Genomic DNA, 16,989 nt, shown 5'->3' with positions numbered 1-16,989 from the left:
CGCTCCTCACCTCCCAGACGGGGCGGCCGGGCAGAGGCGCTCCTCACCTCCCAGACGAAGGGCGGCCGGGCAGAGGCGCTCCTCACTTCCCAGACGGGGCGCCCAGGCAGAGGTGCTCCTCACATTCCAGATGATAGGCGGCCAGGCAGAGGTGCTCCCCATTTCCCAGATGGGGTGGTGGCCGGGCAGAGGCGCTCTTCACATCCCAGACGGGGCGGCCGGGCAGAGACACTTTCTAGACGGGGTGGCGGCCGGGCAGAGGCTGTAATCTTAGCACTTTGGGAGGCCAAGGCAGGCGGCTGGGAGGTGGAGGTTGTAGCGAGCCGAGATCACGCCACTGCACTCCAGCCTGGGCAACATTGAGCACTGAGTGAGCGAGACTCAGTCTGCAATCCCAGCACCTCAGGAGGCCGAGGCAGGCAGAACAGGAGCTGGAGGTCAGGAGCTGGAGACCAGCCCGGCCAACACGGTGAAACCCCGTCTCCACCAAAAATACAAAAACCAGTCAGGCCTGGCAGTGTGTGCCTGCAATCCCAGGCACTTGGCAGGCCGAGGCAGGAGAATCACGGGAGCCTGAGGCAGGGAGGTTGCAACAAGCCGAGATCACGGCAGTACAGTCCAGCCTCGGAAACAGAGGGAGACCGTGGAAAGAAAGAGAGAAGAGAGAAGGCGGGGGGGAGGGGGAGGGGAAGGGGGGAGAGGGAGAGGGAGAGGGTTGTTTGTTTGAGACAGAGTCTCCCTCTGTCACCAGGTTGGAGTGCAGTGGTGTGATCTCAGCTCACTGCAACCTCTGCCCTCCTGGGTTCAAGCAATTCTCCTGCCTCAGCCTCCCTAGTAGCTGGGATTACAGGCGCACGCCACCACGCCTGCTAATTTTTGTATTTTTAGTAGAGACAGGGTTTCACCATGTTGGCCAGGATGGTCTCAATCTCTTGACCTCATGACCTGCCCGCCTCAGCCTCCCAAAGTGCTGGGATTACAGGCATGAGCCACTGCACCCAGCCAAGGAATGAGTTTTAAATGAGCAAAGACAATCATGATTGCCAGTGATTTTTTTCAGTCATGTAAATGTGATACAGTACTGTCCCTCTAGCAGGGAAGGCTGCTAGAGGGTTTCTGGAACATTTTTCCTTTATCTTAAGAAGAGTATAGTTCTGGATGCTTGTTTGAAGTCACAGAGATTTGGGGGCTGTTTGTTACAGCAGCATAATCTAGCAAGAGCTGATGAATACAAATGGCTAACAGTGCTGCAGTTTTCTTATGAGATCTCCACCATGAGGAGAGTTTGCCTGGGAACCAAGCTGCCATGCAGAAATCAGCAAAACAGAAAGATGGAAATAACTTGTGTTCTTAAGATATTATCGGCCAGGCGCAGTGGTTCACGCCTGTAATCCCAGCACTCTGGGAAGCTGAGGCGGGTGGATCACGAGGTCAGGAGATCAAGACCATCCTGGCTAACACGGTGAAACCCCGTCTCTACTAAAAATCCAAAAAAAAAAAGAAAAAAAAATTAGCCAGGCATGGTGGCAGGCGCCTGTGGTCCCAGCTACTCGGGAGGCTGAGGCAGGAGAATGGCATGAACCCAGGAGGCAGAACTTGCAGTGAGCCGAGTTCGCGCCACTGCACTCCAGCCTGGGCGGCAGAGCAAGACTCCATCTCAAAAAAAAAAAAAAGGAGATATTTTTGAGCTACTGATTTAACTAACCCCGGAACTACTTTGCCTCTGAACTTCTTGTCTCATTAGATAATAAATTCCTTGCAGTTTAAACCTGTTAAATGGAAAGTTTCTATGACTCAAAACCAAAAATATCTTGGGTAAGACAGACTGGTAGCTTGAAAAAGGAGTGAAATTCTGACACATGCTACAACATGGATGTAACTTGAAGACATGAACTTTCGCCATGTTGGCCAGGCTGGTCTTGAACTCCTGGCCTCAAATGATCCACCCACCTCAGCCTCCCAAAGTGCTAGGATTACAGGTGTGAGCCACCGTGCCCAGCCAAGACTACATTCTCTTCTCATGTTCTTCCTACTTCTTTGCTACTCATTTCTCATTCTCCCTCTCAGCCTTCTTCATTTCATCGTCTTAATCATCGTCTTTCTTATTTCTCATGTTCTCTCTCTAGAGAGATACTGTCTGTCTAGGTTATCTCATGGATATCTTTAGTGTCAACTACCACCTACAGGTCCTATAACATGAAAACTTTCAAATTTATATTGAAATCTGTTATTATGTTCAGTGAAATAAGCCAAACAAGAAAAGGGCCAATAGTGTGTACTTACATGAGGTACCTAGAATAGTGGAATTCATAGAGACAGAAAGAAGAGTGGTGGTTGTCAGGGCCTGGAAGGAAGGAGGAAAAAGTAGTTATTGTTTAATGGATGTGGAGTTTCAGTTTGGGGAGATGAAAAAATTCTGGAGGCTGGGTGCCATGGCTCACGCCTGTAATCCCAGTACTTTGGGAGGCCGAGGTGGGTGGATCACTTGAGGTCAGGAGTTCAAGACCAGCCTGGCCAACATGGCAAAACCCCATCCCTAATAAAAATACAAAAAATTAGCTGGGCCTGGTGGTATGCACCTGTAGTCCCAGCTACTCGGGAGGCTGAGGCAGGAGAATCACTTTAACCCGGGAGGCGGAGGTTGCAGTGAGCCGAGATCGTGCCACTGCACTCCAGTCTAGGCAACAGAGCGAGACTGTCTCAAAAAAAAAGAAAGAGAGAGAGAGAAAGAAAGAAAGAAATGAAAGAAAGAAAGAAAATAAGTAAGTTCTGGAGATGGATGGTGGTGATGGTTGTAAATATGAGTGTTCATGCCACTGAACTGTACATTTAAAAATGGTTAAGATGGTTAAAAAAAACAATTATAAAAGCAAATATATCTTTTTTCCAAACAAAGTTTGAGACATCTGAGATTAAGTTACTCCAAACTTTGTACGTAGGATGGTGTATCAACTAAAGTCAACCAGAGAAACAAAAGCTACTCAAAGTGTTTAAGACAGGAACTTTAAGGCAGGGAATTGGTCAACAGGTAATAGAAGAGTTGAGAAACCAAATAGAGATTGGCAATGGCAGGAAGCCACTATCATCTTTAGGCTGGAGAGATGGGAGGAAGAGGCACAGTCACCCAAAGGGAGGAGCGCAGGGTCTCTGGGTGGAGCTGGCAGCACAGTGGGCCTGTTCATCTGTACAGAGTTGCTGCTGGAGATGCTGCCTAGGGCAGAAAAGGAAGGGAGACACACCCCTTCCCTTCCTCAACCACTCCAATCTCCTGCCTGTGTCTCCATTGGCTGGGCCCCAGTGGAAGCCAGCTGTGTTAGTCAACTTTTACCTGTTTATGCTGCTGTAACAAACAATATAAGAAATCTCATTTGCTTATGCGAATGAACACGTATTTCTTGTTCAGATTACATGGTGGTGACAATGGGTCAGCTATGGTTCTGCCCCATCTGCCTTCCTATTTTCAGCTCAGGCTGAAGAAGTATCCACCATCTTGGTCTTGCTGCAGAGGGAAAAAAGAAATGGCAAACTGTACAATGGCTCACAAGCTTTTGCTCAGAAATGGTATATGTCAATTTCACTCATTCTATGCACAAAGTCCTATGACTTTGGGCATGGACATATGAATACTTCTCCTCTAGGGGGAACTACAAATGCGTAACCATGTTTAAGACTGTATAATCCTCTTACAGGGAGAGAAGCAATTAACTGGGAACAATAATACCCTCTATTACAGCCCACCTTCTTAGTCATAAATGTTCATCTCTCCCTTTTCACAGGAAAAACATACTCACTCTCCCTAAAGAGTAACACCCAAAAGTCTCAAACAATCATGGTATCAAGTTTAGTATCTCATGATAATTTCCACATTATGTCCAGATACTGCTCCTCTTCATCCAGAGATGTATGAATTCAAAAATAAGCAAATGTTACCTATCACCCCACATCTATATCTTTTTGTTGTTTTTGTTTTTAAGACAGGATCTCACTCTGTCACCTAGACTGGAGTTCAATGGCACAATCTCAGCTTATTGCAGCCTCAACTTCCCAGGCTCAAGTGATCCTCCCACCTCAGCCTCCCAAGTAGCTGGGACCACAGGTGCACGCCACTACACCCAGCTAATCTTTTATAGAGAAAAGGTTTCCCTACCCCACATCTATATCTGACATGCAATGGCCAAGACAGAATAAGCACTGAGATTGACACTCCTATTCATAAACAGAAAGAACATCAGTGGTTCTTAGAATTCCAAATCTTTCTGTGTCTAGGAAATGTTCTTTCATTTGGTCCCAGTTCAGCTACCTGGAAGTAGCCCCTGTTATCATTCTTTGGGGCTCTTGGCTTTACCCTCTGCATTATCCTTCTTGGCCATATCTATTATAGAAAATATCCACTCCATGAGGATTGAGTCGCTTTCTCAGCCTCCTTCCTGCCCACAGAAACTTCAGAGCCCAAAGGTTTTTCCCCAACAGTCATAGTCCCTTTTAAGCCAGGCTGGTGTGTCTTTGGCTTCACAATGCTCTTGAAAGCTTGGATAGTGCTTTACCTGTCTGATTCTAGTCAGCACTGTGTGTCAATCACCACACCTATAATTCTTTGCTTTCTGGGCATAATTACTAAGGTAACTTGAACAGGCTTCCATGGGAGAACCATGCCTTTGGTCTGTTTTCCCTGAGCCATTTTATCCAACAAAGGACTCACTAGGAGGTGTTGCTCAGCCCCTTGGTCTGTCCCAAGGCTAAGTTTTAAGTTGAGACTTAATCAGCTTCGTAAATCAAAGCATTTCTCAATATCTGCCTTTATTGGTTGGAGATGAACAACAGTTGCGTCTATCAACCCTGGAACTTCTGGATTCTCTCTTTTTCCTTTCATCCCTGCTTACAAATCACCAAGTTCTTTTCTGAGTTCATCTGTTTATTGTGGAATCCCGTCAAACGCAGCTGAAAGCAACCAAGTCACACTAGTAATAATCTGTCTCCCACCTCTCTAAAATCATAAGCTATTTAGTATATTGTTTGTCTTCCAGGTGGTCAAAGGCTACATTTTCTTTGCTGCCTACCACTGGGCCCCAAAGCCAACAATACACATTTTAGGACAGCATTCTGCTCTTGGTACCAATTGCTCTATTAGTCAGTTTTTCTAGAGAATATTGTGGTAACAAACAACCCCTTCCCCCAGTTCAAAAGTGAATTCACCATTTCTCCCTTGAGTCTTCTATCTCAGTTAATGAGGCAGTATCTGCCCAGTCAGCCAACCTGGAAGTTCCTCTGGGCTCTTCCTGGTTGACCTCTGCAGCAGCCACTGGTGGTACCCACCTAACACCTGTTCACTCTCTCTTCCTCCTTTCTAACAGTACTCTGCTCAGAGACATGCCTCCACCTACCACCCCTAACTCAGTGCCATCCCCAGCCCTGGACAATGATCCTGATCAGTCTAAGTTCATCACAGTTGTTTCATTCCTCATGCCCGTGACTGGTTTGGTCATGGGTATGTGACACAGTTCTGGCCGTAGCAATGTAAGGGGAGTTGTGAAAGAGGCTTCTGGGAAAGGATCTCTTGCATCTATGAGAGATACATAGGAGGAGGCCCGCTCTTCTTCTGTTGGACATTGTCATAGAAATTTGCCAACCACTGCCTTACAAGCTGGAAGAGAGGTAGACTTAGGTAATATTGATAAATCTACAATGAAGATGCATAGTGGGAAAACTTTAACTCTTGATGGTGTCATTAAACTGCTGAATTAACAACCCTGGAGCTTCCCTGCCTCAGGTCTTGTAATGTGAGATAATAAATTGACTTTGTTGTGCTGTCCTGTTTAAACAAGTTTGATTCAGGGTATTCTGTTTCTTGCAGCTGAAAAACATTCTAATGGATACAACTTCTCAACAGCCTTTCACCCTTTCCCCAGACTAATTAAGTTGGGGATTGACTCTAGGTCCAGGGTGGGCATTGATTTGTCCAAATCATTATAATCTCATCCTCATTAACTGTTCAGGAACCCCATCCCAGAACATGGGATTCAGAATGTGGCATTCCCCTGGCCTTAGGGATGGGTTCAGGAATAGGTACCTCACCTAATAATTTGAGCCATTGAGAGTTTGCCACTGCTTGCTCTTAGAGAAACTCATGATGATAGAGATTCCTGTCCCCTCCCAGCTTCTCTGAGTCGATGTAAACAAGGAAGCAAGGAGCTTTGATTGCTAGTGGCCACATTCTACACCCTGAGGGAAGCCAGACTGAGGATGAAGGTCACGTGGGGTAGATGGAAGAGCAGAGGAATGGAGATGACCTGGGTCCCTGAAGACATTGTTGAGCCCCTGGACCAACCAGTCCTCTGCACTTAGCTGTTATGTGAGCCATTATATTCTTTTTAGTTTAAGCCAGTTTGAGTCAAGTTTCTGTTACTGGCAACTAAAAGCATCATAGGTGATGACCCATCCTGCCACATCCTCCCAGGCCAGGCAACATTGAACTGATCTGTCAAACATCTCTTGAATTTGTTGTTTCTTCTCTATCCCTATTGCCTTAGCCAATCCCAGATTTCTCACCTGAATGCCTGTAAATACCTCCGGCCTTACTGGCCTCCAGCTCCCTTTCCCTTTAGTGTACTCTACATGCTGTCAACATTAGCTCTAGAAGATGAAGGTCTCCGTGCATCCCTTTCCTGCTTCAAACCCTCATCTCTAAGTGGTGGTCCCAAACTCAGTCTCTAAGACTTATTTCAGGCTACTTATGGGAACCCTTTTCTGACACCCCTCTGGCTGTTCCCTAACTTTTTTGACCGACCATGGTACCTGATTGTAGGTTTTTCTCTTTTCTGTCTCTGCTCACTGGACTGTGGAGAGGTCCAATGTTCCCAGACTCAACAGACACTAAGTATGTTGAGTTCATGTTAACATGCGAGAATTAAGTTTCACCTAAACTGTCACAAATATTTATAAATGTGGAGTTAACAAAACAGGTAATTTGGTGTTGTGTTAAGAACACTGGTCTGCCATCCACAAAGACTAAAATGTTGTTTTGCTGTCAACACTTAGGAGCTATGGGGCCCTCAGTAATATGCCTTCGCCTCCATGCAACTTAATTACCCATCCGCAAAATGGAAATACTGCAGTTATGTTAGTGGTCACATAGCCTACTCTCTACCTTTTTGGAAAGGATCGCTATTTTGCCTGAAAACTTCATTCACAGTGAGGAAGCAAAAGGGAAAAACTACTAATGCAATGGAGAGTAAAAAGTAAACAACTCTTTCATAATGAGTTTATTTTCCATAATTTATAGCATAGGTAACAGAATCATTTTGCAAAGACACGGACTAGAGAAGAATAAAAGAGGCAATTATGATCATTAGAGGTGGCTTCGGAGGACCACGAGACAGCACTATGGACAAACAAAATGCACTACACAACATACTCCTCCTGGGGGGCAGTCAAAACACAGAAATGTAGATCGCTCAGTCACTGAAACAGATTGACTTGGCTGTTCTAACTTCCACACCGAAAGGAAGACAGGGTGGTGATGGGGGGAGAGTGATTACTCCTAAAACAGAGAGTGATTTAACACCACCACTGGCTATGTGACAGATAAACTAATTTGCCCAAATCACTAAGCTTGGGTTTTTCCACCCACGTTAATTTGGTTGCTTGCACATGACAACAGCATCATTTATTGGTGACAGGATTCAAAGACCTGGGCATTGCAGCTAGCAGGAGAACACAAACAACTCAAGGCAGGACGCTACAGCCAGTTCAGCAGCTTTTGCTCCTTCAGTGACCGCAGGGCAGGGGAGCCCGTGGCTGCTTTGAGGGCTTGATGTGGTATTGAGTCAAACTAAATTTAAACCTTTTACCTAAACTGCTGGTATTCCTTCTATCCCAAATCTTTGGAAGCCATTGAAAGTGATGCAAATGTGTCTCATGGCCAAAACAGCAGCCTGGAGCCTGTGGCTGGCTGGTTTTATTTTTAGGATTATGGGAGACCTCCATCAAGGCTCTTTCTTTTACTCTGAACCTCAGTTTCCCAGATGTAGGAAGGAGAGACCACAGCAGCTTGGGGAATGGCAAAAACCTGGGCTTTGTGGTCAGATAGACTAAGGTTTGAGTCTCACCTTCAGGACCTCCTGGTTATATAACCTCCAGTAAGTTACTTTACTTCTCTGAGCCTTGCTTTTCCAATCTATTGTATGGGAATAATAATAAATACCTGCTTAGTTAATTACTTCATTCATTCAACAGACATTTATTGAGTGCCTCCTATGCACCAGGCAATATCCTACCTAAATCCACAAAGGTAAGTGAAATAGACATAGTTCCTGTCCTCATGGAGCTTATGGTCCACTGTGAGAAATAAATAACAGACACAAAGTATGTAGTACTATGCCTGGCGGTTTTTTTTTTTTTTTTTTTTTTGAGATGGAGTCTCACTCTGTTGCCCAGGATAGAGTACAGTGGCGTTATCTTGGCTTACTGCAACCTCCGCCTCCCAGGTTCAAGCAATTCCCCTGCCTCAGCCTCCCAAGTAGCTGGGATTACAGGTGCCTGCCACCATGCTTGGCTAATTTTTGTATTTTTAATAGAGATGGGGTTTCACCATGTTGGCCAGGCTGGTCCCGAACTCCTGACCTCAAGTGATCGACCCACCTCGGCCTCCCAAAGTGCTGGGATTACAGGCATGAGCCCCCATGCCTGGCCTATGCCTGGCTTTTAATAGACACTGAATACATGTTTTGAGTTAACCAGAAATTTATTGAAATTCAATAGCATTTTGATAACTACTAATTCCTTTTTCAGTTATCCCACTCCTCCCTTAGAACCTGTGTACATGAAGCTCTCTCTGTCTGGGTTTGTTTTTTCCCCAGCTAGTCACATGGCTCCCTCTCTCACTTCATATCTGTACTCAAACATCACCTCCTCGCAGAGGCCATTCCTAACCATCTGTTCAAATAGCCCTCCTACTTCTATCACACTATATCCTCTTACCTTGCTTTAGACCCATTCTTAAGGGATTTAAAAATCATTGGTGGAGCATGGTGGCTCGCGCCTGTAATCCCAGCACTTTGGGAGGCCGAGGTGGGCGGATCATCTGAGGTCAGGAGTTCAAGACCAGCCTGGCCAACATGGTAAAATCCCATCTCTATTAAAAATACAAAAATTAGCTGGGTGTGGTGGCAGGTGCCTGTAATCCCAGCTACTCGGGAGGCTGAGGCAGGAGAATTGCTTGAACCCGGGAGGCAAAGGTTGCAGTGAGCCAAAATCACGTCATTGCACTCCAGCCTGGGCAACAAAAGCAAGACTCTGTCTCAAAAAAAAAAAAAATATTATATTCACAAAAAAATCCCTTAGATTTAGGGCAAATTTTTGTGCTAAAGTCTCTACAATAAAATATTAGTATTATTATTATTATTATTTGAGATGGAATCTCACTCTGTCACCTAGGCTGGAGTGCAGTGGCGCCATCTTGGCTCACTGAAACCTCTGCCTCTCAGGTTCAAGTGATTCTCCTGCCTCAGTCTCCCAAGTAGCTGGGATTACAGGCGCACATCACCACACCTGGCTAATTTTTGTGTTTTTGGTAGAGATAGGGTTTCATCACGTTGACCAGGCTGGTCTCGAACTCCTTACTTCAGGTGATCTGCCCACCTTGGCCTCCCAAAGTGCTGGGATTACAGGTGTTAACCAACCGCACCCAGCCAAAATCATGTTTTTAAAAGAAAGATTTGAAGATACTTTACAATAAAAGATATAAGAATGCAGTAAGCACACAAAAAGATGCCCAGCATCACTAGTCATCAGGGAAATTTTCTTTTCTTCTTTCTTTCTTTCTTTTTTTTTTTTTTTTGAGACAGTCTTGCTCTGTCACCCAGGTTGGAGTGCAGTGGCTCAATTTTGGCTCACTGCATCCTCTGCCTCCTAGGTTCAAGTGATTCTTGTGTCTCAGCCTCCCAAGTAGCTGGGACTACAGGTGTGTGCCACCACGCCTGGCTAATTTTTGTGTTTTTAGTAGAGATGGGGTTTCCCCATATTGGCCAGGCTGGTCTTGAACTCCTGACCTCAGGTGATCTACGCACCTCAGCCTCCCAAATTGCTGGGATTACAGACGTGAGCCACCACACCTGGCCCGGAAATTTTCAAAAGGCTAATACTGCTAAGTGTTGGCCAGGATGTAAAACAACTGGAACATTCATACACTGCTGATGGGAGTACAAAATGGTAGAGCGACTTTGGAAAGCACTTTGGCAGTTTCTTATACAGTTAAATTTTACACAGACCATGCAACCTACCAATCTCGATCCTAGGTATCTACCCAAGAAAAATGGAAAACATACATACACATACATACAAGGACTTGTACATGAATGTTTATGGCAACATTATTCATAATAGCCAAAAACTGGTGACAACCAAATGTCTATCAACTGATGAATGGATAAACAAAATGTGATCTATTCATACAGTGGAATAGTACTCAGCAATCAAAAGGAAAAACTACTGATACATGCTACGGCATGAATGAATCTTGCAAACATCATTTTAAGTGAAAGAAACCAGACTCGGCTGCAAACTGTCTGATTCCATCTACATGACATTCTGAAATCAGATCATCGTTTTCTGGAATCAGGAGCGTGGGAAAGGACTGACTATAAATTAGCACAAGGAAACATTTTAGGATGATGAAAATATCTTCAGTGTGGTAGGGACATAACTATATACGACTGTTAAAACTCGTCAAGCAGTACACTTAAGATGGGTGAATTTTTTCATATTCAAGTTCTGCCTCAATAAAGCTGTTCCAAGAATGTTAAATGTATTGAGAGATATATGCACAGAAAAGGATGCTATACTTATCTCTTGCGGTAGGATTTTGGGTGCTTTTCATTTTCTTGTCTTTGCTTATTGAAATCTTGTAAAATTTCCACAATGATTATGTAGAGCTTTTGTAGAGAGAGAGAAAAACAACAATAAAATGCCATGATCATAAATAATTGGGTTATTCAACAAGGAATGTATTGTTCATTCAACATTGTTCATTGTAATGAAGCCCATTCAGACCGCCTCCTTCTCATCTATCTTTCATCAGCGACACTTCTGAGGGGTGAGCTGAGGAAACGGGTGCAAAAAGGTACAGAGCTTAATAGCAATCCTTTGTCCATCCAGCCCTGGGCTTGGCTCTCGCCTTGCTTTTTGGATGAATACACAGTAGACTAATGATAGGGGGGCTCTCATCTTCCTTTGCCAACTTCGCCCTCCATTCCAATGCAGATCAGCTCATGCGTCCTCCAGGCCCCAAGAGAGACTCCTCAGCACAGGGCTGGGCAGACTGTGGTTTGTGGGGTCCAGGCCCGGCATCCGCCTCCAGCTCACATTGGTCTGTTGGGTGCTGCCTGGTCTTGGTAAAGTCAAGAGGCCATTCATCAGTGGAGAGCCACAATGAGGGTGACCACTCATGCCGCACATGGCAGGACAGGACAGAGTCCCTCCAGGAGGCCCTCTGGGTGGGGATGCTCAGTGTCAACAGGCCTCTGGCCCTTTTCCCCCATCACACATCCCGTTCACCTCCGAACTTGCCGCTTATGAAAGGGCAGTCACCTTAGGAAACCCAGCCAACCTGGAGGTGGAGGATGGCGTGTCAGGAATGGTCCACACCGCTTGCCCTTGGGTGCCTAGGCTGCACAAGGCCCCGTCAGGGTCCAGGTGTCAGAACATAGGAATCCAGTGAGGATAATAAATCTATAATTATAAAATAGCTTCATAAAAACATCTTGTAGAGGAAACATACAATTTTCTAGCCACTCTAGTCAGGAAGTAAAGCCCAGCAGAAGCCCAGAGCAGCTGGGGTGGGCACAGGGAAGTGAGACACATCACAGCTGTCCTGGAAGCCTCTGTTTTGTCACCCCTAAAGGGTAAGTTGGGAGAGACCCTGGTTCCCAACCTGGGGTCTCTGTCCTCAGGATTCACACAGGCACTATTGTCAGGAACTACTTCTAGCATCTAAAAACTCCATACATTATTCACAGTAGCCAAAAGATAGAAACAACCTAAGTGTCCACTGATGGATGAATGAACAAAATGAGGACTATCTAGACAATGGGATATTATTCAGCTTTTAAAATGAAAGAAATTCTGACACATGCCACAACATGGATGAACCTTGAAGACATTATGCTAAGTGAAAGAAGCCAGTCAAAAAGGATAGTATTGTATGATTCCTCTTGTATAGAAGTCCCTAGAGTGGCCAAATTCACAGACAGAAAGTAGAATAGTAGTTACCAGGGGCTAGGAGGAGAGGGGATGCGGTGATATTGTTTATAGATACAGAGTTGCAGTTTGGGATAATAAAAAATTCTGAAAATAGATAGTGGTAATGGTTACACAACAATGTGAATATATTTAATTCCAGTCCAGTACACTTAAAAATGGCCAAAATGGTAAATTCTATATTATTTATATTTTACCACATCCACAAAGAAACGAACTCCCCACATACCCACAATGTCTCACTGCTTCATTAAAGCATTAAGTCATGCCTGTTATCACTCAGATCTGAATGGGCAGGTATAGCCTCTGATTGATTTTTTAGAAGAAACAAAAATAACAGCAAAATATGTTAATTGTGACCTTCAACGAGAGCTGAAGGAGTTTTTTGGGCAGTTATAACCTTTCAAAGCATGACATCTTTTGGGGGAAGACAAAGGGGCTGTGATGGAAAGGTTGGCTTGAGTGAGTACTTTGGTATCCCTACCTGCCCCCAGCCCCAAATGCTGATTTTGTACTTGGGGAGGCTATGCTAAAGGAGAAACACACCCCAGAGGAGACACCAGGTGGTGTCTTCAGACAATTCCCACCCAGCCATAGGGATAGGCATTTTGGGTTTGAGACGGCCCTTTCTCTGGCTTACTTTTAGAGCCCGGAGTCAGACTTCTTCACAACAAATAGCCCAGAACCAGCTGGGAACTCTCTGGCCCATGTGACACATGACACTGATACAGTACCAGAAATGCATGGCACCAGCTAATACCACTGAGGGGCAGGATGGCATACTCTCTTTCAGACCCTCATCCATCACCCCCAGAACCAGGACAAGGTCATGATGGCTCTTGGCAGCCTGCTCAGCACCAGGGCAAGAACAGCTCAGGCTGGACATTATGAGAGTAAACACAATAGATTTCTTTCCCAGACCAAGAGCTTGGGCACCAGGAGTGGGCATTCTGGTTCACTGTTAGGCAAAAAACCTTTGGGGAAATTACCAGCTCTCCCGTCATGCCCACCTTCCTTGAAAGGCAGCATGCAGGGTGGGAAGAACAATCAGAAGACAAATTTTAATCTAAATCCTGCCCCTCTGTGGCCTTGGAAACTTGGCCCCTTTGAGCTTCAGTCACTTTGTGAAATGACAATAACATTCAATCTCCTTCAACCTCATTACTATGGATTAAATGAGACGGTGTCTGGGGACATGCTTGGAGAATGTATTGTACAACTGCTTAGGAACTTTCTTCTGCCCCTAAACCTGGAACTTAGAGTGGAGCAAACAGTAAACAGTCACTGTGTGTCGGTTAAGGGAACAGAGCCTCAGAGCCCCGACCCCTGGAAACGTTTCTTTTTTGTTTACTAAATTTCTAGCAACACCGTGTTTTCTACAGAGGTGGGGGGAAATGTCCAGTTAAGTGCAAGATGAAAGGGCCTGTGAAAGGACCCTCCAAGGCAATCCCATGTGCTCCCGTCTCCTGGAAAGAAGCCACATTTCTTCAAGTTGATGCAGGGGTGTTGGGGGAAAGCCAGAGTAAACAGGGCTCTCCTGGTACCTCCTTAGAGTACACAAGTCATTTGTGCTGGGGAAGAGTTTAGTGTGTGTCCTTCAGGAGTCTCCAAATGGCACTCCGGCTGCAGCTTCAGTTGACCAACTTCTCCCTCCCAGGAAGCAGGGAGAAGAGAGACCTTGGGCAAGGCTTTGTACCTGCAGCCCCAGTGAGCAGATGTGTTTCCCAATGTGGAAAATGCATACCGTGCTTCCCCTTCCTCGTTGTCTATGAGTACGTAAAAGGACACCTCCTGTGGCCCTGCAGTGTTACAATGTCTGTGGCATTGTAAGTTCTTGCCTGGGTCTGGGAGTCCCTCTTCCGTTCTCTAAGCTCAGACCCAGAGGGCAAGACCTAGAGTGCCCTGCAACTGAGGCAGCCTCCCCAAGGCTCGTTCTGAAGCTGCCGTCCTCTGAGGACAATGGCTTCTTGGAACTTCTTGGAACAAACAAGACAAACCAATACATTAGAGCTGGCAGTGGGGGCACACCATGTTCTTCTAGAAAAGGATCAAGGGGAGTGGCTTCAGTAACGGAACATGAGGGACTCCCTCACATGGACACAAAGCATCAAGGGACAGGCCAGCTTTGCTTTTCGCTTCTTCCTAGCTGCCTAATTAGGACTTACTCAGTTCACAGTGTTCTACCTTACCGGGCCCTCTTGGAGCCAGCTGGAGATGATAAAAACCACACAGGTATTGGAGTCAGATAGCTTCACATGCCATTTCCACCTGAGAAACTTGGGCGAGTCACATCTCCTCTCCAGGCCTCAGTTTTTGCATCTGTAGAAGGAAGAGAAGAAAACCTATCTCCAAAGCGTTGTGACAATTCAGTGAGATGATGTTTGTCAAGCCCACCACACAGGGCAAGTTGGTTCCTTCCCGTCCCCCGCATTTGCCTCTACTGAGGGTGAAGGCAGCAGAGAAGACATCACCAGCAGCTGCCCACCACTGCCTGGCTCTGGAGAGGGAGGGACCACGCATCCTCACCTAACCACACCAGGCCGCTATCGCCCGCATGTATCTCGTGTCCAATCGGGGCCCTGAGGCAGCGTCCCGCCCTCCCTGGACCCCCTCAGATATCCCAGGCTGGAATGGTGAGGGGTAGGTGGGAGCAGCCAGGCCCTTCCCTGGGCAAGCCGTGGTGAGCCACCCGCCCATTCCGCAGCGGGAGGCGGCCGGGCCTGGGGGCCCCACTGCTAGGGCCCGACTCAGAGGGCAGCCCGGAGTCGCTGGGCCGCACCACCACGAAGACCCGCCTGTGCAGAAGCCCGCCGGGCCGCTCGGAGTAGGCCTCCTTGTGGCCCCCCCACGGGTGCGGGCAGAGGCGGGCGCGGAAGGCGGCCTGGAAGCCGCGGCGGAAGTTCTCGTTGAAGTAGCCGTAGATGATGGGGTTGGCGCTGCTGTTGAAGAAGGCCAGCCAGTGCGCGAAGGGGAAGGCGTAGACGGTGACCAGGTGCAGCTGCGGCGCGCTGAGCTGCCCGTAGTCGATGAGCAGCAGCAGCGCCCAGAGCGGCAGCCAGGACAGCGTGAAGAACAGCGCCACCATAACCAGCATGTGCACCACGCGCGCCCTGCGCCGCGATGCTCGCCGGTCCGCAGCCTCCTCGCCCCCGGGGGCCGGGCCCGGGGCCTGGCAGAGCTTGCGCGCGATGCGGGCGTACATGACCACGATGAGCGCCAGCGGCGCCAGGTAGATGTGCGAGAAGAGCACAGTGGTGTAGACCCTGCGCATGCCCTTCTCGGGCCAGGCCTCCCAGCAGGAGTAGAGCGGGTAGGAGCGGTTGCGGGCGTCCACCATGAAGTGGTGCTCCTCACGGGTGACGGTCAGCGTGACGGCCGAGGGACACATGATGAGCAGCGCCAGGGCCCAGATGACGGCGATGGTGACGAGCGCCTTCCGCAGGGTCAGCTTCTCGCGGAAAGGGTGCACGATGCAGCGGAACCTGCCGCGGGGAGACAGAGAGGCGGGATCTGGGTGGGTCCTAGGGCTCCTGCGAGGGGACGGCGGATGGGATGCGGGCACCTGACCTTCATCATCGCATCTAGGGCGGCGTCGAAGAACAGCTCCGACCTGAATTGGCTGGGTAGTCAAAGAACAAAGGCAGCTACAGGATTTATGAGAAGGGGATCACTTGAACCCAGGAGTTGGAGACCAGCCTGGGAAACATGGTGAAACCCCATCTCTACCAAAAAAATTAACCAGATGAGGGGATGCTTGCCTATTCTTCCAGCTACACAGGAGGCTGAGGCAGGATAATCACTTGAGTCCAGGAGTGTAGGGAAAAGAAAGAGAAATCAGACTGTTACTGTGTCTATGTAGAAAGGGAAGACATAAGAGACTCCATTTTGAAAAAGACTTGTACTTTAAACAATTGCTTTGCTGAGATGTTGTTAATTTGTAGCTTTGCCCCAGACACTTTGCCCCAGCCATTTTGACCCAACCTGGAGCTCACAAAAACATGTGTTGTATGAAATCAAGGTTTAAGGGATCTAGGGCTGTGCAGGACATGCCTTGTTAACAAAATGTTTACAAGCAGTATACTTGGTAAAAGTCATCACCATTCTCTAGTCTCAATAAACCAGGGGCACAATGCACTGCGGAAAGCCGCGGGGACCTCTGCCCTTGAAAGCGGGGTATTGTCCAAGGTTTCTCCCCATGTGATAGTCTGAAATATGGCCTCATGGGATGAGAAAGACCTGATCGTCCCCCAGCCCGACACCCATAAAGGGTCTGTGCTGAGGTGGATTAGTAAAAGAGGAAAGCCTCTCGCAGTTGAGATAGAGGAAGGCCACTGTCTCCTGCCTGCCCCTGGGAACTGAATGTCTCAGTATAAAACCCTATTGTACATTTGTTGAGTTCTGAGATGAGAGAAAAACCACCCTATGGTGGGAGGTGAGACATGTTTGCAGCAATGCTGCCTTGTTGTTCTTTACTCCACTGAGATGTTTGGGTGGAGAGAAACATAAATCTGGCTTACATGCACGTCCAGTCACAGTACCTTCCCTTGAACTTAATTATGACATAGATTCTATTGCTCACAGGTTTGTTACTGACCTTCTCCTTATTATCACCCTGCCCTCCTACTACATTCCTTTCTGCTGAAATAATGAAAATAATAATCAATAAAAACTGAGGGAACTCAGAGACCGGTGCCGGCGCAGGTCCTTCGTATGCAGAGCACCGGTCACCTGGGCCCA

The 16,989-nt window shown here is 47.2% G+C and overlaps 1 protein-coding gene across 1 annotated transcript in view; it reads right to left on the bottom strand.

Annotated features, from left to right (window-relative positions):
* Positions 1-7,244: 7,244 nt before the first annotated feature.
* Positions 7,245-16,989, bottom strand: part of NPFFR1 (neuropeptide FF receptor 1) — a 35,616-nt gene continuing 25,871 nt past the window's right edge. The window contains exon 4 of the mRNA XM_031015455.3: positions 7,245-15,734. Coding sequence (XP_030871315.2) covers positions 14,864-15,734 — 871 coding nt within the window. The 3' untranslated portion in view covers positions 7,245-14,863. The remainder of the gene's footprint in view (positions 15,735-16,989) is intronic.

This window comes from Gorilla gorilla, chromosome 8, assembly GCF_029281585.2.
Source record: "Gorilla gorilla gorilla isolate KB3781 chromosome 8, NHGRI_mGorGor1-v2.1_pri, whole genome shotgun sequence".
In the NCBI taxonomy this organism is placed as follows: Eukaryota; Metazoa; Chordata; class Mammalia; order Primates; family Hominidae; genus Gorilla; species Gorilla gorilla.
Note: the sequence above shows the minus strand (reverse complement) of the source record. Positions and strands in the feature narration are given on the sequence as shown.